The sequence below is a fragment of the Chiloscyllium plagiosum genome, chromosome 16 (assembly GCF_004010195.1).
Source record: "Chiloscyllium plagiosum isolate BGI_BamShark_2017 chromosome 16, ASM401019v2, whole genome shotgun sequence".
Classification (NCBI taxonomy): domain Eukaryota; kingdom Metazoa; phylum Chordata; class Chondrichthyes; order Orectolobiformes; family Hemiscylliidae; genus Chiloscyllium; species Chiloscyllium plagiosum.
In genome coordinates, this window is record NC_057725.1 from 61,895,926 (window position 1) to 61,921,366 (window position 25,441).

Genomic DNA, 25,441 nt, shown 5'->3' on the forward strand with positions numbered 1-25,441 from the left:
AGATCTCTTTACAAGTTTGTTTCTCAATTTCCCTCTGACTATTGGGGGGTCTATAATACAATCCCAAAAAGGTGATAATCTCTTTCTTATTTCTCAGTTCCACCCAAATAACTTCCCTGAATGTATTCCCGGGAATATCCTCCCTCAGCACAGCTGTAATGACATCCCTGATGAAAAACGCCACTCCCTCTCCTCTCTTGCCTCCCTTTCAGTCCTTCCTGTGGCATTTGTATCCCGGAACATTAAGCTGCCAGTCCTGTCCATCCTTGAGCCATGTTTCTGTAATTGCTATGATATCCCAGTCCCATGTTCCTCACCATGCCTTGAGTTCATCTGCCTTCCCTGTTAGGCCCCTTGCATTGAAACAAATGCAATTTAATTTATCAGTCCTACTTTGTCCCTGCCTGTCCTGATTGTTTGACTCGCTTCTTTTCTCAACTGTACCGGTCCCAGATTGATCTCTTTTCTCATTATCTGCGAGTCCACCCCACCCTGACCGTATTAGTTTAAATCCTCCCGAGCTGCTCTGGGAAATCTCCCTGACAGTATATTAGTCCCCTTCCAATTTAGGTGCAATCCGTCCTTCTTGTACAGGTCACTTCTACCCCAGAAGAGATTCCAAAGATTCAAAAATGTGAATCCTTCTCCCATACACCAGCTCCTCAGCTATGCATTCATCTACCCTGTCCTCCTATTCCTGCCCTCACTAGCTTGTAGCACTGGGAGTAATCCAGCTATTACTACTCTTGAGGATCTCCTTTTTAAATTCCTGCCTAACTCCCTATATTCTCCCTTCAGAATCTCAACCTTTTCCCTTCCTATGTCGTTGGTTTCAATGTGTACAATGACCTCCTGCTGGGCCCCTCTCCCTCTTGAGAATATTCTGCACCCTCTCCGAGACATCCTTGGTTCTGGCACCAGGGAAGCAATACACCACTCTGATTTTTCACTGCTGGCCACAGAAATGTCTGTCTGTGCCTCGGGCTAGAGAGGCCCCTAGCTCACTAAAATTAGCCAGTACAGAGGCTATAATTAACTTAATGTGGTTAGGCTAGTGCATGTAATGGAAGATAACATGGGGAGAGAAAGTATGAGTTCAGATAATATACCATGATGATGATCATAGGGTGGATTGAAAAAAACATTTTTATTGCTGTGAAGGAAAGAGCTTACCTGAGATACTAGTAGCTATTTCTTTATAAGTTGAAGTTTCAGTGTGGCTGATGTGTGCAAAATCATAGCATATTCACAAAGCTGGGGCAACCTAGAATTTACATAGGAAAAGCAAAAGGAAAATCTTACCTGGAGAAGCTGTGGTGTTGCAGCTCCATACTAATGGCAGTAATGCATCATTAAAATATCTAGCTTTTTCTCCTAAGCCTGTAGACCACCTAACTTTCTCAGAAATGCCGCGATCTGAACTCCCTCTGTCAAAAACATCCTTGCACCCACTTACTGACAACTGAGTAACACATATGTATATGTTAAAAACAATTAAAACCTTAATTGTTATCTCATTGTCTTACCTTCAGACCTCTTAATATATATTTTTGAAAATGTGTATCACACTGCTTTAAAATCACTGTCCTAGATTTCCAAACCAGATGTAATTTCTCCTATACGTTCCCCTCACTATCTTGAAAACTTTGGTCAAATCACTAGATAACCTCATTCACTCAAAGGATGTGGACATCTTTGACTAGGCTAGAATTTGTTGCAGTGATTCAAGATTGGAAATACCATCTGTCAAGAAATTCCAGGACTTTGACCCAATGACTGAAGGAATGGTGATATAGTTCTAAGACAGGATGGCTTGAATGGAATTTTGCAGATGTGGTGCACTCATGCTTGCTGTTCATATCCTTCAGTCTGAAAAGCACTGTCAATAATGGGAAATATCTTTACATAATCTTTTTCTGTAGCTTAACCATGGAGCCCAGGTAGAATTCCGATAGATTCATGCCATGTTCCCTCATAAGCCAAAATATCCTTTACAACATGTAGAATTATACCATGTGAATTATTACTGAACAACCTGCTTCAGATTGACAGGAGCCTCTCACTGGATTTTCTTCAAAACTCTACCGAAGAACTGGAGGTTGACAAGTGCCTCCTTCCACCACCTGAAGGGAGGGCCAATTCAAGCTGGGAAACTATTGAGTGGAACAGCTCACCTTATAAACTATTGGACTTAAAATAAAGAATGAAATGAGTAAGCACTTGGAGAAATTAATGAGCCTGAGGGAATGAGGAGAATAAGAAAGTACTTCTGAAATACAAGAATTTTTACAAATAAAAGGAACAGGTGAAAAGGTGGAAGAACAAATCAATACAGTTGATTCTGATATAACGCGATAGTTCCATTCTTGTGAAATCTCGTTTATTAGAAAATCATGCAATAGTCGCGCCATTTAAACCAGTGGGGCTGGAATCACATTATAACCGATACAGGTCAGGAAAGTTTGCGTTGTACAAATGACGGTCATTAATTCTTCAATCGCATTAAACCAATCCATTTTGAAGAAACATGAGTTATAGCAGAACCAACTAATGTAATAAAAAAGGCAAATTTATTCACATGGATAGTGCCTACAGGCATGGAATGCAAAAGCAATTAAGTAAATTTGAATTAGTTCAAAAAATTGGGACACAGTTGGGAAGGTAATGAATAGTTTTACGAATCACATTAAAGGAAAATCAACAGAACAAATTCACTTGAATGTTACTGGGGGATGAAGGGTTACAGTAATGGGAAGACTTTAAACTGTTCTCTTGGATCGGAGTATTGACATGCCAGAGTGCTTCAAGATTAAGAAGGGTTATTATTAGGCAAACGTTGATAGCTTATTTTTACTGGACTGTAACAAAAAGAACATCTTTTGAAATCATAAAGAATAAAATTAAATAGGAGTTTAGAAAACCAATCTTTATAGAGGGCAGTTAGAATATAGACTTTTTCACAAAGGAAAATCCTTTAAAAAGGTAAAAGGAATGATCAGTAGATTGGAATTAGGTCAGGTCATGTGCACAAAGCATTAGCACAGATTTGATAGCCCTAATGATCCCCCAGATCTGCTCACACAATGGTGACATCCCTGCTTTTGGAGGACTTAGTCACATTTCAAGACTTGGTGGTCAAAGAATGGGTTCATAATGGGGCCAAACAGGTTCCATACCCATCTATAAAACCTTCTAACATGTGCCAATGGTAGGCTGTAGATAAGAGGAAGAGATTCCTGGTCAGCCATATGATGGAAATTAAATTAGAGCCTTGACCATAACTCCTGAACACGACATGCAAATTAAAGTACATGTTCTCATTAGATCTCAGACTCCTTATGGAGTAAGTTGACTGAACAACCAATTTGGATCAAACTGGTGCCACCTACAGCACGGGGTTCAATCTCTGTTCTGTCTGGTAGGATATGTCATCTTGCCTGAGCTGTGGGGTACTTGTGGTGCTGTGGGCTGGAGATGAATGAATTCCTCTGTCAATACTGCTTCTCTCTGTAACTAACCAATTGTGTGTGACAGCTATCAGTTGTTGGGTTGTCACATTAGGAAATTCTGACAGAAACCAGAATTCTGAGCTCTGTTGCTAAATCTTTCAATGACACAAAATATAATAAAAAACACTGAATTTTCAGAGGTCTGACCAAGCGCTCAATAATAATTAGCTATCATATTTTGTTCACCCATCAGGAGTTCCAAAAGACTTGTATTGCAACACCCGATTCAAGTTCCTTTTTATTTGATAATTATTTTTGATATATATAGCCATATCAGTGCAAAGAAACACAGTGGTGAAAAGAGTGCTGTGTGTTTCAATTAGGATATATTGCATCTTAATTTCTAGACAGCATGGAAAGTAATTTCAATCATTCCTGTTTCCGCGCCATTGTTTTAATGTTCTGACATGATTATGCCTCAGTATTTCAAAAAAATATTGGTATCTCTAATGAGCAACTAATAACCTCAAGATAACCTTTAACAAAGATAATTCTGGGGATGTGAATGTCACTTGCACAGCTGGCATTTACTGGTCTTAGTTATCTTAAGTGATGGCCAGACCCTCTGGAACACTACAAATGGTCCGGTACAAACCACCTTTCACTCTGCCACTTCAGAGGACAGTTAAGAAAGTCATCCATTGTCATGGGCCTGCAGCCAAATATAGGTTTTTGTTTTCTAGAAGATGAGCGAACTAATGGATTTTTATAACAATGTTGTCTCTTTTATTGATACCATGTTTTTATTTCCATAACATTTGACCCAATTTCAAAATTTGCAAACTGCCTTGTTGGGATTGGAACGCTCAGCCTGTGATGATCATTCAGCGTCTTCTCCAATCAAGTGGTAGTATTAATTTAAATTAACTGATAGTTGTTACTGGACTCATTTTGGAATCATTTCAGCAGCACATTTCCACAAATCTACATTGTGGAGTACATTTGGAGTTGTAGTCACCCAGGTTTTGTCAGTGTCATGGAAGAAACAGATGACCAATCCACACATACCTTGCAAACAACAATGATTTTCACACTGAATTGTTAACAAATTATGACACATCTGATACAAGTGCAGACCAACTATTTTTAGGTCATAACCAGGGAATAACTCCAGCATTTATTATATTTAACAATCAGCTACTTAATTGCTTGGTAGTACAGAACTTGATTATAGCTGAAGTAAGGAGACATGATGTTGAAAGTTTTATGACTTGCACTTAGCATCAATTAACATTGCACAAGCAGTATCTCCACCAACAGGATACTGCCTTTACAAAACTGAGTTACAAAACTCAGAAAGCGGGTCCTACATTAAATGTTAGTCTACAACTTGCTAACATGACTCAATAATCAGGCATAAGAAAAATTACACTAACAACTCATGTAGTTTATCAGTTGGGCTTGCAATGCAGTTCATTTGCATTTCTAAAAGATCATACATTTAGACGGCATAACCTCTGTAAACAAAAACATGTCTGGGTCTTGCACCTTTACAAAATGCATGGGGTCACTTCTTTCCTGGGACATTCCATATGGATCAGAATCCATTTACCAATCAATTAGTACCCACTTTTTTCTGATGCAGTGTGAATTATTGCTCGCTTTGGTATTTGACCTTGCATTTGCCCTGACAGCTGGCCTCATTCGGCTAAGTTAGCTACTTGTGATTGTTTTGCAACATTTTGCTTTTACACTCTTGGCTATTCACTTAACATTTATAACTACGCAAAGAAATTGAAGAGGAATGGTATAGTTTTGATAAACCCTACTAACACCATTCCGAATCTGTTCTTTTGCATGCTCATTATTAAGTACAATGCTTAACTTTTAAAATGAATTTTAAGGAAATCCATTAGAAAAAAAAAGTGTTTTATAAATCATTTTAAAAAAAAAAGTATGAGTAGTTTCACTTGCAAAGTGATTAATGGGAGTTGAGTGCAAAGATACAACTTCCAGGATCTTCACTGTCATGTCTATCCAGACATGGGTAGTTTTAGGCAAACAAACGAGTCATACGCTGTGAAATTGATCTAAAAATGTAACATTCCATATTCACAAATGCATTTTAATACAAAGTCAGATACACTAACAAAGACAATGGTATTGGAGTTCAACTGCCAGTTGATATCTCTATAATCTCAGCAACAGTATTAAATCCAATATCCTCCTCAATAACCACAGCATTGTTGGCCAATTTCTCCTGCTCTACAACAACACCTCTAGTAGTAACTCGTTCTCCATAATCCTCAGTGTCCGGAATAATTATTTCTATTATATCTTCATTGAAAGGTTGCTGACTTCCTACCAAAGCCTGTGCAACAACATCTTGAGAGGGGTCACCATCCACTCCTTCAGTGCTATTCACTTGCTGGAATGTAACAGTGGATTCACCAGAGTTCTGGTTTTCAGAACTTGGCATTGCATTCTCCTTGTGTTCTGTATTTGGGACTTCCACCATTTCAAAGGTGTGCACATAAAGGTTTAAAACAACACTTTCATTTCCACTCGAATCAACAGTCTCTTGGTTGACGGTACTTAAGCCGTCCTTCTTAACCTGCTTTGCTGTCAAAGCAATAGTTTTGCCTTCGGGGCTTTCTTTTTCCAAAGAGGCAATAGCTTCTGCAACTTCTCCTAAACTCTGTGTATCATTTTTCTTGTGGGTCGCCCTGTGCCTCTTTAAGCTTTGGGTCATGGTGTACCCCTTTCCACATACATCACATTTAAATGGTTTCTCGGTCAAATGGATTCTCTGGTGCCTGCGAAGCTTAGTAGCAAGGGTATATGCCTTCCCACATTCATTACACTTAAAGGGTCTCTCACCTGTATGCAGGCGCTCGTGTGCTCTGAATGTGTGTGGATCTCTCAATGTTTTTCCACATATTGTACAGAGATAAACCTCCCCAGTGTGAGAAATCCGGTGCCTCCGCAACTCAGGCAACTGAGAGAAGAACTCTCCGCAGTCTTCACATTTATACGGTTTCTCCCCCGTGTGGATTCGTTGGTGGCCCCGAAGATTGCCAATCTGCCTGAAGGCTTTGCCACAGTATGTGCAAGTGAATGGTTTTTCACCTGTGTGTAGCCTCATGTGGTTCTTCAGTGAGCCTGGGTTGGCCAGTTCCTTGTCGCACACACTGCAGCGGCAGGCTTTTGGGTTACCGAGGTTCATGGCCTTCAGGCGGTGGAGCTTCTTGTGAATCCGGAGGGATGGAGGCCTGGCAAATGCCTTTCCACATTCATTGCATACGAACGGGCGTTCCCCTGAATGCACCCGCTCATGTTCTCGGAGATCCCGCTTCAATGCGTAGGCCTTGTCGCACTGTTGACATTTGAATGGCCGCTCGCCTCTGTGTAGCATCTGGTGGGCTTTTCAAACAAAAAGGCGGTTAACAAATAAAAAACAAGCAGACAGTGCAGAAAAATCTAGCAAAACATGCATGTCAGTCATTTCTTGGTCACAACTGTTGTGATTAATGTATCTTACCTAAGGAAATAGGAGCATGACTTTGGTTTACTTTAGCCCTCAATTTTCCTTTAACTGATTCATTACCTTCTGCGGGGAAATATAGTGCTGCAGCACATTGGGAGGTGCAGTAGGTGCTGCTTAAGCTCTACAATGGTGGGAAAAATCTTCTTTGGGGCATGGTATGTGTTCATGTCATGGCTACATCAACTATGCCAAAGTGCTGATACATTTTACAGTGAGCTGTGCCGCTCACCATGTAACCTGTGAGAAATACATGCTACCTGCTGTTCACAAAGGATATAAGACTACCAGCCTGATTCAGATGGAAAGGTGTCAGTCATGCAAAAGGATTGCTGGATTCGACTCAAGCAAATCCAAATGGCTGCTTATGAAATAATATCCTTGGTGAATTCTGTACATCATCTCATTTGACATAAAATTAATTACAATACGACACTGAAATGCACAAAGAAGTATTTTTAAAATAGTTTCAGTCAGCATCAATAGATAATACTTTCCTATGTAAAACTAGAAGCATTCCCTTGCTTTTCCTTCATAAAGTTCACTGGTCTACCATAACAGATAACACAGAGAATGACAATGCATTAAAAAAAAAGTCCAGAGTTTAACTCCTATCTGGTTGAAAATTACCACAGTAATTTCGGGTAGCCCCTTCCATTTACCTCTGAAACTCTCCTCAGAGCTGTAGCTCTTCCCGCATTCAGTGCACAGGTAAGGTTTGTGTCCAGTATGAGTGAACCGATGCTTCTTCAGATGGCACAACTGGATGAAACCCTTTCCACAGTCGTCACACCTGTACCTCCTCTCACTGGGGTCGATCTGGGAACTGTCACGCCTGCAGAACTTTCGCCTGCTCCCAGATTTAGTCTTTGGCTTACGTTTGCCAACAGCTCGATGCGGTTCTCCATTTTCAGCAGGAAGCTTGAGCCCCTCTACCTCTTGGTGTGGTGTGACCAAATCACCATCAGATTTCTCTTTTGCTCCATGACTCCCTGGAGATTTAGCTTCGGTGTTTTGAGTGCAACATTTCTCTTTTGCTTCAAGATTTTCCTGTTTGTCTCTCAATATTGTTTTCTTTTCCTTGCCTTGTTTTGGTAGCTGCTGGTTCAGCAATTGTGAATGGAGTCCAGTTTGTACCGTTTGAACTTTCCCAGCTGCATAGAGTCCAAGGGCCTTGCTACACGTTGATGACCTCAAGGTCCTCTCACCAAGTCCACGCTGATTAATTTTCTTCTGTCTTTTGGACTTAATTTCTTCAATATCTTGTATCAATTTGTCATTTCCAGGGTCATGCTGTTTCTTAGTATTATTACCCTGTTTGGAGAGAGGGGCTGGGAGCTGCAAGTTTTCACCATTAGTGGCCCCATTTAATTTTGATTGTCGTCTCAAAGCAACCCAGCTCACTCTGTTCTCTGATGATGTGTTCTTTGCTTTATGTTTGATCTGAAGCCGCTGTGATCTCTTTACTGGCTGATCTGTTTTCACTATGTTCTTGGTCCCTGGCTGTTTTTCAGCTATTGGTGACTTGGTGCATAATGGCATAGACAGAGGCGATTCAGTTGGCATGTCAGATGTACTATCCTTGGACTCTTCATTCAGGACATCTGTTAACGAAGAGTCACAGCATTCAACATACAAACATGGCAGAATGTAATGATCGGAGATCACCTAGCTAACTCAAGCAAAAGGTTATAAAGTAACAAACGTCTCCACAGTAACTCTAGACTGAAGCTATTATCTAAGCATAATTAATAGTTAAAGTGGAAGTATACTCAAGTATTGATACACAACACAATGTGTGAAGCTGAAATCAGCTGTTTTATGTTAACTTGTTCTTAGTGACAGTCATTTCTTAAAATAGTGCCTAGAGACACTGTCAGAACACATTTGTATAAGCTGAATATCTTGAAGATTAATTGACCATATCTGAACATCTCCATTCATGGGTTCACATAGCAAAGATATGAGTTTTAAAAGTAGACATTGAACATTCATCTGCTGGGTTTGATGATACCAAAAGGTATTATTCTACATGGCTGAGGAAGAGACGGTTTCCTTTCTAGCAGGAATGGAATACAAGTATAAGTATAGGCATTAACCCCTCCACCCCTATCCAGTCAATTAAATCAAATCATGACTATTCTGTACATCAGCTCCATTAACGATTTTTGATCCATATCCCTTGATAACTTTTATCCATCAAGAATGTATTGATACCAGTCTTGAAAGTTACAACTGACCCAGTAACCAAGGTTTCTTTTTCAGGACAGAGTTCCAGATTTTGACCAGCTCCTGACTTCCATGCTGATTCATCTGGCTCTAGTTTTAATATTATGCTCTGGAATCCTCCACTAGAAGAAATGGTTCTTTATGTTGGCCGAATTGAATCCTGCCATCATTTTTAAACACCGCAGATGAATTATTCCTCTAACTTCTGAACTCAATCAAATAAGCCCAAATTTAAGCAACCAGTCCCCATTATTTAATCCTTGAAAAAAAAAGGCAAAACCAGAGACTGAGATTTACTTACTAAGAGTGGTTGAACCGGAGACTGTGTCCTATCTAGAGGGGAACCAAAAACAAAACTTCTTCTTATTTACTGGGAGTGGCAGAAACAGAGAATTTATTCTATCTACAGGGAATGGAGGAACACTGCAACTCAATGACCAGAAGAGTGGTGGAAACAGACAGCATGTTCAATTGACAAGGAGTGAATGAACCACACACTATGGTTCAATGCAGCATGTATACAGTCACATGGGCCAGTCCCTGTAGAAGTACTCCAAAGTAAACAACACCAGTATCCACCTCACAGTAAGCTTTAATTCAAAATAGCAGCATCCACATGGAAATATGAATGATAATTCCACATTGTATCCAAGTGGAACTTCAGAAACAAAATGAACTCCCTCTTTGTTGAATTACGGAAACCATCATGCATGGTTTTTACAACAAAGTTTGAAAACAGATTGCATATCACATTTACCAGTGTGAACTTTGACTGTCTCCTTATCCGTATGTGAATCTTTTACTTCACACGTGACTTGAACTTGATTCTCCTCTGGCCATAATAGAAGTTCTTGACCCAGTTCAATAGTTTTAGAAACCCTGTAGTAGATTTTTCCATAAAACTGGAAAATGACTGCATTGCTTTCTTCTTTTGTTTTCGCCTTGTTTGCATATCTGAGAAAAAAAAATCAAGTTTATCAGCAAACTTTAATTAACGCCAGGTTTCTGTAGACACTAACAGTTGCCCATTTGAACAACTCACAGCTTCGATTACTGAACTATTTAGTAATGTGTAATATTTGATTTTAAATACCCACACTACTCTCATTCTTACGCAAAGCAGAAGCATAGAGACATCTTTGAAGTGCAGGAAGGGTGAGGCAGGGGTGAGAAGGGACAGAGGAATGTGGTCTGAAGAGAAACAAGGCATTTTATAATAAAATATCAAAGTAATTTCACAGTTTATAACACCTTCTGAACCTTCCGAGTAGATTCAGACTATGCTAATTCTCCAGTATCCTCTAATACATCTGAACCTTTGACATCATCTAGAATTAGTTCATATGTAATCCATTTGAGATTTGTTTACGGTGAAACATGTAGATTGGAGAGAGTAAATCAGCAGAAAAGAATAAATCATCAGTTTACAAAAAAGGTACTGAAGTCTCTTTTTAAATTTGAATTATTAAAAAGTATATTAAAATACTAAAATGATGGTATTCAAAAGATGACCAGATGGTCACAAACAAGCGTCAGGAGTGACAAACAGTCAATTTGACCATTTCAGGACTTCCTCAGGTTGATTTTATCTTACAAGCTCCATGCATCTTAAGTTGTTTATCCTTGCACTCTCTCTCAAAAGAAATTATTTCCAATGCACAATGCATAGGTGGGCTAGTTAAGTTAAAAATGTTTGAAATAAAAGTTTGCTCTATCACTTCACTGAGCAGCCAGACTAAACAATGTGACTGTACTGGCTTCTCATTTTTGTGAGGGAAAAATAATTAAGGAAAAAGAATCAAGTAGCCTTTTGCTGCTTCATTGCGCCTTGGAACCATCAACAATAATCATGGAAGGACCCAGTCTTTAGATTCTGTGTGATCATGCTAAAAGGCTGATGTAGGTTGTTACGAAGTCGCAAGAGTGTATAGTCATTTCAAGACAAAGTGCATTTCTGAGTTGAGAGATTGTGACAGCAGGTGTCTGTGAAAGGCTGTTCCAAAATAGATACATGTAACAATTGACTGTTAAAAGCATAACGGAGTTTTGGTTGCTGTTGACACAATTGAAACGTAACCATTTATTTTAAATTAGGTTACCAAAAAACAATTGAATTTGATTTTATTGTATTGACAACATTGGACCAATGAGAGGGTATGATGTTAGAGATGTAATATGGAAGGGCATTTTGAAAATTAGAGCTGGAAGAGTTCAGCAGGTTAGGCAGCATCCGAGGAGCAGGGGAATTGACACTTTGTGCGTAAGCCCTTCATAGGGAATGTCGATTCTCCTGCTCCTTGGATGCTGCCCAACCTGCCGTGCTCTTCCAGCTCCACATTTTTCAACTCTGATCTCCGGCATCTGCAGTCCTCACTTTCTCTCATTTTGAAAATTAGGGAGAGCAACGGCCATTGAGCATGAGAGCACATGTCATCTGAAAATGGCTCTCAAAAGTAAATCTCTCAGAAAGCACTATCAATCAAAAGTACCTTTTCAAGTGAAAGTAGTAAAAAGTAAGAAACGGCCCAGCATTCTGGGTAATCCAAGATGGAGGTCGGGAAAAAACTTTGGCTTTAAGAGCTGCTCCTTTTTTGAGGTATTTTAGGTCTTGGAGGTGATATCCTCGAATTCCAGGAGCAGTAATTACTGTTTTATAAGCTGTTGCAGTATGTTGGCACTTTGGGGAGTAAAATATCAAAACCATGGCACTTTAAAAAAAGGAGGAAGAGAAAAAAGACAACGGCCACATGGTCAGTGAGTGAGTGAGAAAGAGAGCGAGAGAGCCCTACACTGCTGTCTGACACAGCAGTGAAACTGCACAGCCCCTGATATTGCTGTTTGAGTTCAAGTATTTCTGGGCATTAGACTGCATCTAAGAAAAATTAAAAAACAGCAAAATTCACACCTGACCTTGGAGGAACACATGTAGGAGAGCTCATAGCCCAGGAGTGCATGGATTTTAAGTGTAACCTTGCTGTCTTTTCTTAATCGTGAGTAGAGTGGGTTATTTTTGGCTATATGTTTTATTGAAATCTGTCTTTTGATTAAAATTTAAAACTATAAAACATATGCACTAAGTTAGCCTGGAGCAGTTTTTTTTTAAAGAGTAGTAAGACTGTGATATTTTCTGTAGATTAAGGTGCAAAGATGGCCTTTAGTAGAGTGATGTGCTCGTCATGTCAGCTCTTCCTGATGTCAGAAATTATGATTATGTCAGCAGTAAGTGTGTTTGGTTGCAAATCCTATCAGATCGCATGAATTGGTTGGAGCGCAGTTACAGGCAATGAGAAATTCACAGGAGCTAGGGGATGTGATGGATGGCAGTTATAGGAAAGGAAAAAAACCTACAGATACAGTCAGGTAGATGGGTTACCACGAGGAAAGTTAGGAGAGGGAGGCAGATAGTGCAGGAGTCTCCTGTAGCTATCCCCATTTCAAACGAGTATGCTGTTTTGGAAAATGTAGGGGGTGATGGACTCTCAGGGGAATGTAGCACAAACAGGCAAGATCCTGGACCGAGACTGTGTCTAATGTAACGAGGGATACGTCAGGTTCCAGGCAATCGATGGTGATAAGAGACTCTCTAGTCAGAGGCACTGCAGATATTTCTGCAGCCAACAGTGATATATCAGAATGGTGTGTTTCCTTCCTGGTGCCAGGATCAAGGATATTTCAGAGAGAATGCAAAATATTCTCAAAGGGGAGTGGGATCGACAGGAGGCAGTTGTACACCTTGGCAGAAAGAGGAGGATAGAGCAGATGAATGTATGGTTGAGGAGCTGGTTAAGGGGAGAAGGGTTAACATTTTTAGATTATTAGAATCTCTTCTGGGGTAGAAGTAACCTGTATAAAAAGGATGGATTGCACCTAAACTGGAAGGTGATAATATACTGGCAGGGAGATTTGCAAGAGCTGCTCGGGAGGATTTAAACTAGTAAGGTGGAGGAGTGGGACCCAGAGGATAGTGAGGAAAAGGTTCATCTGGAGACTGGTACAGTTGGGAAAAGGAGCAAGTCAAACAGTCAGGGCAGCCAGGAACAAAACAGGGAACAACGTAAATTAAACTGCATTTATTTCAATGCAAGAGGCCTAATAGAGAAGGCAGATGAACTCAGGGCATGGTTAGGAACATGGGACTGGGATATCCGAACAATTAGAGACGTGGCTCAGGAATGGAAGGACTGGCAGTGTAATGTTCCAGGATATAAATATTATAAGGAGGATAGAAATGGGGGCAAGAGAGGAGGGGGGAGTGGCATTTTTGATAAGGGATAACATTATGGCTGTACTTAGGGAGTATATTCCTAGGAATACAACCAGGGAGTTATTTGGGTGAAACTGAGAAATAGGAAAAGGGATTATTATCTTATTTGGATTGTATTCCAGATCCCCCAATAATCAGCAGGAAATTGAGAAACAAGTTTGTAAGATCTCCATTATCTGTAAGAATAATACGTTGGTAATGGTAATGATTCGGAGATGCTGGTGTTGGACTGGGGTGTACAAAGTTAAAAATCACACAACACCAGGTTATAGTCCAACAGGTTTAATTGGAAGCACACTAGCTTTCGGAGCGTCGCTCCTTCATCAGGTGATTGTGGAGGGCTCGATCGTAACACAGAATTTATAGCAAAAATTTGCAGTGTGATGTAACTGAAATTCTACATTGAAGAATTGATTGTCTGTTAAGCCTTTCATTGGTTAGAATACAGTGATAGTTTCACTTCTTTTATGTGTAAATCACAAAACCCTTTTTTTTTTAAAGTTGCATTCTCGGGTTAGCTGTTAACAATCGTGATAGCTAGACAAATGGTAGGGGATTTTAACTTTCCAAGCATAGACTAGGACTGCCATAGTATTAAGGGTTTAAATGGAGAGGAATTTGTTGAGTGTTTACAAGAAAAATTTCTCAGTCTGTAGACATATCTACTAGAGAAGGTGCAAAACTTGACCTACTCTTGGGTAATAAGGCTGACAAGTGACTGAGGTGTCAGTAGGGGAGTGCTTTGGGGCCAGTGACCATAATTCTATTAATTTTAAAATAGTGATGGAAAAGGATAGACAGGATCTAAAAGTTAAAGTTCTAAATTGGAGGAAGGCCAATTTTGACGGTATTAGGCAAGAACTTCCAATAGTTGACAGGGGGCAGATTTTTACAGGTAAAGGGATGGCTGTAAAATGAGAAGCCTTCAAAAATGAGATAATGAAAGTCCAGAGACATTATGTTCCTGTTAAGGTGAAAGGCAAGGCTGGTAAGTGTAGGGAATGCTGGGTGATTAGAGAAATTGAGGGTTTAGTCAAAAAAAAGACATAAAAACTGCAGTGGAGGACTGAACAGTTCACGGCACTGCGACATTGAGAAAGGGACTCACTGAGTGCATAGCTGAGGAAGGCAATGAAAAAGGAGTAAGCATATGTCAGGTATAGATAGCAGAGATCGAGTGAATCCTTAGAAGAGTATAAAGGCAGTAGGAATACACTTAAGAGGGAAATCAGAGTGGGGAGCAAAAACGGGACATGAGATAGATTTGGCAAACAGAGTTAAGGAGAATCCAAAGGGATTTTACATATACATTAAGGACAAAAGGGTAACTTGGGAGAGAATAGGGCCCCTCTAAGATCAGCAAAGCAGCCTATGTGTGGAACTGCAGGAGATTGGGGAAGATACCAAGCAAGTATTTTACATCAGTGTTTACTGTGGAGAAGGACATGGAAGATATAGAATGTGGGGAAATAGATGGTGACATCTTGAAGAATGTCCATATTACAGAGGTGGTGGTGCTGGAAGTGTGAAAAGTTGATAAAGCCCCCAAGACCTGATCAGGTGTACCCTGGAACTCTGTGGGAAGCTAGGAAAGTGATTGCCAGGCCCCTTGCTGAGATAGTTAGATCAGCGATAGGTGAAGTGCCAGAAGACTGGAGGCTGGCTAACGTAGTGCCACTATTTAAGTAAGGTGGTAAGGACAAGCCAGGGAACTATAGACTGGTGAGCCTGACATCGGTGGTGGGCAAGCTGTTAGGGGGAATCCTGAGGGACAGCATTTACATGTATTTGTATAGGCAAGGACTGATTATGGGTAGTCAACATGGCCTTTGTGTGTGAGAAATTATGTACAGGGTATCACTAACCTGATTGAGTTTTTTGAAGAAGTAGCAAAGAGGATTGATGAGGGCAGAGGAAATGACATCACAAACCCAAAGAAACCCAAACATATAAGTAGAAAGCAAAAAACATCAGCAATGATTTGTCCAAAGGCTCACTGAAGATGTTACTGAGTATGGTGACGAAATGTCTGAAAATGAACCTTCCAGTTCAGCGAGCAAATCTACATCCAGAACTATAGTCAAACAGGTTTATTTGGAAGCACTAGCTTTCGGAGTGCTGCTCCTTCATCTGATGAAGGAGTAATGCTCCGAAAGCTAATGCTTCCAAATAAACCGGTTGGACTATAACCTGATGTTGTGTGATTTTTAACTTAATAGTCCAGTGATTTTTAAAATCATGAATATCAAATTACATTGATGACAGAACAAATGATTTCAACAGATAAAAACATTGGAAGCTCCCATTGTTAGGAGAGTGCTCAAACTAGAAACAATTACTCTGTTGAATGCTTTCAAGTTTGAGGTAGTGACTCACTGTACTGGATAAGGTGCCAACATACATATTACACCAAGATCAGGTGTGACCCTCTTAGACCTTTACAGGACTTTGATATTTCAATCCTCACCAATTAGCAACACAATTAGTATTCAGGATAATGCAAAATGTAATAATAATGATTCTCTAACAATGTGCCTGAGTGTATTACATGCATACATAAAGACTATATTACCTCATCCAATTTGAGAATGATTGGTTGACCCTCTGTAATTCTGGTAATTCTACTTTGTCACCATTTTCTCTAAACTGTGGTAATGAAGATAAGTCAGTCAGTCAGTCACAGTGGATGCAAGAATGAAAACACCCAGATTAATTGTATATTCACAGTCAATAGACAATAGGTGCAGGAGTAGGCCATTCTGCCCTTCGAGCCAGCACCACCACTCATTATGATCATGGCTGATCATCCTCAATCAGTATCTTGTTCCTGCCTTATCCCCATAACCCTTGATTCCACTATCCTCAAGAGTTCTATCCAACTCTTTCTTGAAAGTATCCAGAGACTTGGTCTCCACAGCCTTCTGGAGCACGGGTTATCACACAAAGTCTAGTTGCCTGGCACTTACACCGTACTGCATCTTTGTGCAACTTATTTCAATAAGGATGTTAACATTATTTATATAATTCAGGTTTGTTAAGTCAAGACCCTTGTGATTATTTAATAAAGGCCAAAATTAAAACTAATACTTCTCCCAAATACATGCTACAAATCCAACCCATTTCAACTATATCCATTTGTTAACAAAACATCATATACAAGAACACCTTTACAATGTAGAAGCTACTGCTGGATATCCATCCTAAATTTGCTCACTTGAATGGAAGTAATCTTGCAAAATACTAACAAACTAATATTAGGATGCAGTCGACCAGGAGTGACAAAAATCACTCCTGCCGAACAGTTTTTGTAGTTTTCTCTACATCTCGATTTACTCGTCACTGTCAGACAGGACCTAGTATCTGATGTGAGATGGGTGGTTATGAATTTGACAAGTAATTTCTTCATTTGAACTTACTGCAACAACTTGGCAAGTCTTAAAACTGTGGAATCCATGTTAAACACCAAGGACTCCGAGTGAATCCTTAGAAGAGTATAAAGGCAGTAGGAGTATACTTAAGAGGGAAATCAGGAGGGCAAAAATGGAACATGGAATAGCTTTGGTAAATAGGGTTAAGGAGAATCCAAAAGGGATTTTACAAATACAAATACATTAAGGACAAAAGGATAAATAGGAAGGCAGCAAGTCAGCCTATGTATGGAACCGCAGGAGATGGGGGGAGATACTAAATGAATATTTTGCATCGATGTTTACTGTGGTGAGGGATATGAAAGATAGAGAATGTGGGAAAGTAGACGTTGACATCTTGAAAAATGTCCATATCACAGGATGGTGCTGGATGTCTTGAAATGCATAATGGTGGATAAATCCCCAGGACCTGATCAGGTGTACCCTAGAACTCTGTCAGAAGCTAGCGAAGTGATTACTGGGCCCCTTGATGAGCAGAAGACTAGAGGCTGTCTAACATGGTGCCACTATTTAAGAAAGATGATAAGGACAAGCCAGGGAACTATAGACGGGTGAGCCTGATGTCAGTGGTGGCTAAGTTGTTAGAGGGAATCCTGAGGGACAGGATTTACATGTATTTGCATAGGCAAGGGCTGATTAGGGATAGTCAACATGGCTTTGTGCCTGGGAAATCATGTCTCACAAATTTGATTGAGTTTTTTTTTAAGTAGTAATGAAGTGCATTGATGAGGGCAGAGCGGTGGACTTCAGTAAGGCATTCGACAAGGTTCCTCACGATCATGTCTCACAAATTTGATTGAGTTTTTTTTTTAAGTAGTAATGAAGTGCATTGATGAGGGCAGAGCGGTGGACTTCAGTAAGGCATTCGACAAGGTTCCTCACGGTAGACTGGTTAGCAAGGTTAGGTCACATGGAATACAGGGAGAACTAGCCATTTCTATACAGAACTGGCTCGAAGTTAGAAGACAGAGGGTGGTGGTGGAGGGTTGCTTTTCACATTGGAGGCCTGTAACCAGTAGTGTGCCACAAGGATCGGTGCTGGGTCCACTGCTTTTCATCATTATATAAATGATTTGGATGTGAACATAGGAGGTATAGAGCTGAAAATGTGTTGCTGGAAAAGCACAGCAGGTCAGGCAGCATCCAGGGAACAGGAGAATCGACGTTTCGGGCGTAAGCCCTTCTTCAGGAATTGTGCATAAGCCCTTCTTCAGGAAGGGCTTATGCCCGAAACGTCGATTCTCCTGTTCCCTGGATGCTGCCTGACCTGCTGTGCTTTTCCAGCAACACATTTTCAGCTCTGATCTCCAGCATCTGCAGACCTCATTTTCTCAACATAGGAGGTATAGTCAGTAGTTTTGCAGATGATACCAGAATTGGATGTAGAGTGGACAGCGAGTTACATCAGAGTAATCAGATGGGCCAATGGGCTGAGGAGTGACAGATGGAGTTTAATTTAAATAAATATGAGGTGCTGCATTTTGGAAAGGCAAATCAGGGCAGGACTTATACACTTAGCACTAAAGTCCTGGGGAGTCCTGCTGAACAAAGAGACCTTGGGGTGCAGATTCATAGTTCTAGGTGGGAAATCTTTTGGGTAGGGTTAAACTAGCTCAGCAAGGGGCTGGGAACCTGAGGAGTAGTTGCAGTGCACAGGAGGATGTGAGTAGGGAGGACATGGACAGGATTTCACAGTCACAGGAATGTGCTGGCGACACCAAGCTGGTTTGAAGTGTGTCTACTTCAATGTCAGAAGTATCTGAGATAAGGTAGGTGAGCTTGCAGCATGGATAGGTACCTGGAACTTCAATGTTGTGGCCATTTCGGAGACATGGATAGAGCAGGGTGAGGAATGGATGTTGTAGGTTCCAGGGTTTGGATCTTTCATTAAGAACAGGCAAGGTGGTAAAATAGGGGGAGGTGTGGCCTTGTTAGTCAAAGACAGTATAACAGTGGCTGAAAGAACATTTGACGAGGACTCGTCTACTGAGGTAGTATGGGCTGAGGTTAGAAATAGGAGAGGAGCAGTCACACTGCTTGGAATTTTTAAAATAGGCCTCTGGAGTGTTCCAGGGAGATGGAGGAAAGGATTGGCAAAATAATTCTGGGTAGGAGTGAACAGGGTGGTCATTATGGGGGACTTTAACTTCCCCAACATTGACTGGAAATGCTAATAACTATAGTACATCAGATGGATCAATTTGTGTCCAATGCGTGCAGGAGGGTTTCCTGACACAGTATGTTGAAGGGCCGACAAGAGAGGAAGTCACACTGGATCTGGTGCTTGGTAATTATCCAGGCCAGGTGTTTGATTTAGTTGTAGGTGAGCACTTTGGACAGAGTGACCATAATTCAGTTAGGTTTAGTTTAGCGATGGAAAGGGATAGATACATGCCACAGGGCAAGAGTTATCGATGGGGCAAGGGCAATTAAAATGCAATTAGGCAAGAATTAGGATGCATAGAATAGGGTAGCAAAATGCAGGGATGGGAACAATGGAAATGTGGAGCTGGTTTAAGGAACAGATATTGCGTGTTCTTGATAGGTATGTCCCTGTCAGGCAGGGAGAAAGTCATAAGGTAAGGGAACCGTGGTTTACTACTGAAATTGAATCTCTTGTTAAGCAGAAGAAGGAGGCTTATGTGTTGATGAGACAAGATGGTTCAGATGAGGCAATGGAGAGTTACAGATTAGCTAGGAAGGATTTAAAGAAAGGAGTTAAGAAGAGCAAAGAGAGGACATGAGCACTCTTTAGCAGGTAGAATAAAGGAGAACCCTAAAGCTTTCTATAGGTATGTGAGGATTAAAAGGAAGACAGAAGTGGGAAGTTGAGTGTGGACCCTGTGGAGATCAGAGAGGTGCTAAATGAACATTTCTCATCGGTTTTCACTCAGGAAAAGGAGAACCTTGTAGAGGAGATTTGAGATATTAGACTAGAAAGGATCGAAGTTAGTTACGAAGAGGTGTTATCAATTCTAGAAGGAACGAAAATAGACAAGTCCCCTGGGCCAGATGGGGTTTATCTGAAGATTCTCTGGGAAGCTAGAGAGGAGATGGCAGAGCCTTTGGCTTTGATCTTTGAATCGTCATTGTCTACAGATTTTGTACCAGAGGACTGGAGGATTGCAAATGTTGTGCCCTTGTTCAAGAAGGGCAGTAGAGATGACCCAGGTAATTATAGACCAGTGAGCCCTACTTCTGTTGTGGGAAAGGTTTTGGAAAGGATAATAAGAGATAGGACTTAGAAACATCTAGCAAGCAACAATTTGATTTCAGATAGTCCAAATGGTTTTGTCAAGGGCAGGTCGTTTCTCACAAACCTCACTGAGTATTTTGAGAAGGTGACCAAGTATGTAGATGAGGGTTGGGCAGTTGACGTGGTGTACATGGACTTCAGAAAAGCCTTTGATAAGGTTCCACATATTAGGCTGTTGGAGAAAAAGCGGAGGCAAGGGATTGAGGGTGATTTAGCAGTTTGTATTAGAAACTGGCTTTCTGAAAGAAGGCAGCGAGTGGTGGTTGATAGAAAATTTTCAGCCTGGAGTCCGGTTACTAGTGGTGTGCCACAATTATCTTTTTTGGGACCACTGCTGTTTGTCATTTTTACAAATGACTTTGACGCAGGCAGAGATGGATGGGTTAGTAAGATTGCAGATGACACTAAAGTCAGTGGAGTAGTTGACAATGTGGAAGAAGGTTGCAGGGGAACTTGGATAAACTGCAGAATTGGGCTGAGAGTTGGGCAAATAGAATTCAATGCAGCTAAATGTGAGGTGATTCACTTTGGGAAGAATAACAGGAAGGCAGAGTACTGGGTCAATGGAAAGATTCTAGCTAGTGTGGATGTGCAGAGAGATCTTGGAGTCCACGTACATAGATCCCTGAAAGTTGCCACCCAGGTTGATTGTGCTGTTAAGAAGGCGTACGGCGTGTCAGCTGTCATTTGTAGAGGGATTGATTCCGGAGCTGCAATGTCATGTTGCAACTATACAAAACCTCTAGGGTGGCCGCACTTGGAATATTGTGTACAGTTCTGGTCGCCCTATTACAGGAAGGAAGTGGAAAAGGTGCAGTGGAGATTTACCAGGATGTTGCCTGGTCTGGAGGGAGGGTCTTATGAGGAAAGGCTGAGAGACATGGGTCTGTTCTCTTTGGAAAGAAGAAGGCTAAGAGGGGATTCAATAGAGACATACAAGATGATCAGAGGATTAGATAGGGTAGACAGTGAAACTCTTTTTCTTAGGATGATGAAGTCAGCTTGTACGAGGGGATATAATTAAAAATGTCAGAGGCAGGTTCTTTACTCAGAGAGTGGTAAGGGTGTGGAATGCCCTGCCTGCCAATGTAGTTAACTCAGCCACATTAGGGAGGTTTAAACAATCCTTGCATAAGCACATGGATAATTATATGATAGTGTAGGGGGATGGGCTTAGAATAGTTCACAGGTCGGTGCAACATTGAGGGCCAAAGGGCCTGTTCTGCGCTGTATTGTAGTATGTTCTATGTTCCGTGAAAGTGGAGTCTCATGTAGATAGGATAGTGAAGATGGCATTTAGTGTACTTTCCTTTATTGGTCAGAGCACTGTGAACAGGAGTTGGGAGGTCATGTAGCAGTTGTACAGGACATTGGTTAGGCCACTTTTGGAATATTGTGTGCCTTTCTGGTCTCCCTCCTGTAGGAAGGATGTTGTGAAACTTGAAAGGGTTCAGAAAAGATTTACAAGGATGTTGCCAAAGTTGGAGGATTTGAGCTATAGGAGGAGGCTGAATAGGATGGGACCATTTTTCCTGGGGTGTTGGAGGCGGAGGGGTGACCTTATAAAGGTTTATAAAATCGTGGGTAGGGTAAATAGACAAAGACCTTTCCCTGGGGTGGGGAGTCCATAACTAGAGGGCATAGGTTTAAGGTGAGGGGAAAAGATTTAAAAAGGAACCTCAGGGGCAACTTTTGCAAGCAAAGGATGGTGTGTGTATGGAATGAGCTGTCAGAAGAAGTGGTGGAGACTGGTACAATTACAACATTTAAAAGGTATCGGAATGGTTACATGAATAGGAAGGGTTTAGAGGGATATGGGCCCAAGTGCTGGCAAATGGGACTAGATTAATTTAGGATATCTGGGCGGTATAGATGAGTTGTACTGAAGGATCTGTTTCCATGCTGTACATCTCTATAACTCTAACATACTGACAATTACAATGGGATTTGATTCTGGATCATTATTTTAAAATAACTGCAAAGCACCTGCAAAAACAAGAAAGCAGCAAGGCAAAGACAATGATGTCAATGAACAAACGGCAATGAACAATATGCTGGAGAATGAAAGATCTCTACCTTAACTTATAGATTCATCATTCTGAACTTTAAGTACCAATTTGGACTGATGAATGTTACGATTTATTATCCCCCATCTATAATGTCTCAGGGAAGTAGAATTTACGAACATACTCTGTACCTCCTTTGAAATAAATGATGCTATTCCATTTACATCATCACATTCCAGTTTTCCTTCGAGAGGTCCAAAGAAAACACCTCTGGGAAGTGCCTTAGAAACACACCAGATACCCAGCTTTTGCTTCTGAATCTGGGAAGGCCCTGCTGCCAGACCAGGGGGGAGTGTGTAGAAGGCTCGGCAAGGTGACGCAAGGTCGACTGGCGTATCTTTTATAAAAGGTGGCAGGCCATGCACTGGACATGTATTTTCAAAGAGTTCCTGACATTCTTCACAGACTAAAGAAAATGAAAAAAGAAACATTAAACTTTAAGTGTTGTGTAAATTTTAAGACAAAAACCAAGATTAGTGCATAAAGCTCATCAAACTCAGTCTTGGTGCTAAAATGTCAAATGTAGCTAGTGCTAAGACACTTTATACAGATATTGACGATGCTGCCTTGAAAGACCAAGAATAATGAAAGTTGTGTAGTTTCCTGCCCACTAACCGATTACAGCACAACTTTGCATATATAACACAAAGCTCCAAAATGGAACAAACATGGAGAACACTATTTTAAATCTATTGTGATCATTATCTTTTGTGTAGCTCCAACTATTCAACGGCAGCATTGGTGAGGCTGTATACTGCTGCTGGATGATATCCTGGTTTCTTCTGCTCCATTTCGTCAACACAGTGAATGCTGAAAATAACTAAGAAACTGCATTGTCAACACTCATTTCCATTTGTTTTGAGTGCTTTATGTAGTGCCTTGGGAGGTTTCATGTGTGTTAAATGCATTGGAGGAATGCACAATACTGTTGTAGTAGAGCTCAAATCTTGCGACGTAATCTCAAGTAATGTTCATGTATGAGACATTCCATCACAGTTGCTTGATCACAGGCAAGAATGGGAACACTGGTTTATATTCCCTCTTTCCTCTTAGCCTAGGGATACTGAGACATGCAATAGCAGTTTCAACTGTTGCCTTACCAGAGATCTACTAACTTCATACAAATTGTGAATTAGACACCATAATCGAAGTCAGTTATGACACAAGGTATAGCTTTTTCTTAAAAAACACATACAAGTGTTTACTTACATAACTGCTGCTTGCGACCTGGTGGAATAAGGCCCTCTTCAGTTAGCCCTAGCTCCACACTTTCTTCATTTACTTGTGGCATTTTTTTGGGAACATACCTATAAAGGGGACTCCTGTTAGTTCAAAGCAAGTAAAATCAAACAGAACAAATCCTGCCTATATCATTCCCCCCAGCCCCCCCTCCCTGAAACCTTAACTGAATCTTGCCCTAGTCATAATGACTCATATTTAGTGAATTCTAACTTCTGTCAAAGGAAACTACACTTAAATAAAAAAAAGTTTAGCTCAAACCAAGCCCCCCTCATTAAATCACTGCAACGGATAAGAGTTAAACTGAGATTTTTTTAAAGTGGAGGACATGTCTGCTTCCTGGGTGGAAAATATCATAGTCCAACACACCAAGCATCATCCCTTACCCCTCACTTCTCACACAGCACAAGTTACTAGAAACCTATTACTGGAAGCAAAGAGGCTGCATGATGGAATTACCCAGAGTATATATGTTGTTATATATGGTCAACTGGATCTCTTCATGCAGGTACCAAAAACAAATGAGTGAAAAAGAGGACAGTCTAATTTTATTTATTATTTCACAGGAATGGATATCACTGACAATGTCAGCAAAACTGCACTCAGACGGAGTGGACTTTCGACTCAAAGAAATCTGAGAAACTTAGTTCTAATGATGGATTTCAGTAATGTTCTACATGTAACATGTTAATACTGTGCTCACTTTAAATGCTATAAAATCCAAAACAACTAAACTGTTTACATACCTACACACACAGACCCTCATAAACACAAAGTCATATGTATGACACATAATGTGAATATTTCAATCTGATTCCCTTCAAATGCAGTCAGGCATGTAAACGTATAGGTGCAGTTTGCTATGGCCATCATTTGAAAGGTGCAGTTAAAGCATACCAATACCCAAGAAGAAAGCTATGAATGTATCAGCTTACAGACAACACGAGCTCCATATGGAATACAGGGATGGACCCTCGAGTCTGTCACCAAATCTCTTTACAAAGGCAAGAGGAAAATTGGTGAGTTGCAGCCACCAGGTACAGCATGCACAAAAAGATAGAGAATGCAAGACACCCGAAGTGGGAGACGTACATAAAGAGATAAAGAGTACAGAAGAAAATGTTCGGCATCCAACTGGAGACAGTAAGGGGGGGATAAAACAAAACAAGGATAGAAGACAAATAATTTCGGAGAGTTACCCAAGGAAAAAAATAGTTTTTAATTGTCTTCCAAGAGTAACACAGGAAGTCATTATTAAACATCGAATAGCTATTCAAATTCGACGGATATCCTATTAATCAAGATTAACATGGAGTCAATACACAAGTCTCGGTGAGAATGCAATCCTGTTCCCCTAAGAACAACAGGTTCTTTATGTATCTGTTGCTTGTTATGCGGCCTGTGCTCCGCTGCTCGACCCGGACGATAGTTTGACGAACGCAGCTGGTCCTCACCAATCTGACACTTCCCTCTTCCTCCCCCTCAGAGCGCGATCTGACCTGATTTGCTGTCAAAGGCGATAAGGCTCCATCCCTAAACTGAATTCACCAACATCAGCAGGCAAACCGCCGCGGGACTTCATATTTGAACGGACGAGATGGAACCGACCGTGCTGTGGTTCCCTGCAACAACACTGACGCATAAAGAAACGTTCCGGCCCCTGCCCACTTCTATCCCAAGAACTGGCAAATGTGAAGTGCACTGATCACCTGGAATTAGCATTTATACACACTTTCTGCTTTATATCCTTGCTAAGGTTTAAACCAAAATAAATAACGGCACCAGTTATAATGAGGACTACTTGTCAGACAAATTATATCTTCATCATTTTCCACCATGTTTTGTTGCTAGTGAGTGACAGTTTTACTTTTTTTAAAAACATTCAGGAAACTAATAAGTCACAAGGCCGGAATCTTGAATTTGTATTTATATTCCTGGATGTAAAGAAGAGTGCTTATATTAATAA

At 40.7% G+C, this 25,441-nt stretch overlaps 1 protein-coding gene across 7 annotated transcripts in view; it reads right to left on the reverse strand.

The window, feature by feature from the left end:
* Positions 1 to 950: 950 nt before the first annotated feature.
* znf408 (zinc finger protein 408) overlaps positions 951 to 25,441 on the reverse strand; it is a 44,953-nt gene continuing 20,462 nt past the window's right edge. For 2 of the 7 annotated variants that reach the window (XM_043706256.1, XM_043706257.1), the window contains 6 exons: positions 23,446 to 23,543; positions 22,368 to 22,642; positions 16,059 to 16,132; positions 9,980 to 10,176; positions 7,656 to 8,597; positions 952 to 6,872 (listed from right to left, as the gene is read on the reverse strand). In XM_043706256.1, coding sequence (XP_043562191.1) covers positions 5,620 to 6,872; positions 7,656 to 8,597; positions 9,980 to 10,176; positions 16,059 to 16,132; positions 22,368 to 22,642; positions 23,446 to 23,527 — 2,823 coding nt within the window. In that variant the 5' untranslated portion in view covers positions 23,528 to 23,543 and the 3' untranslated portion in view covers positions 952 to 5,619. The other 5 variants (XM_043706252.1, XM_043706253.1, XM_043706254.1 and 2 more) reach the window with 5 other exon arrangements.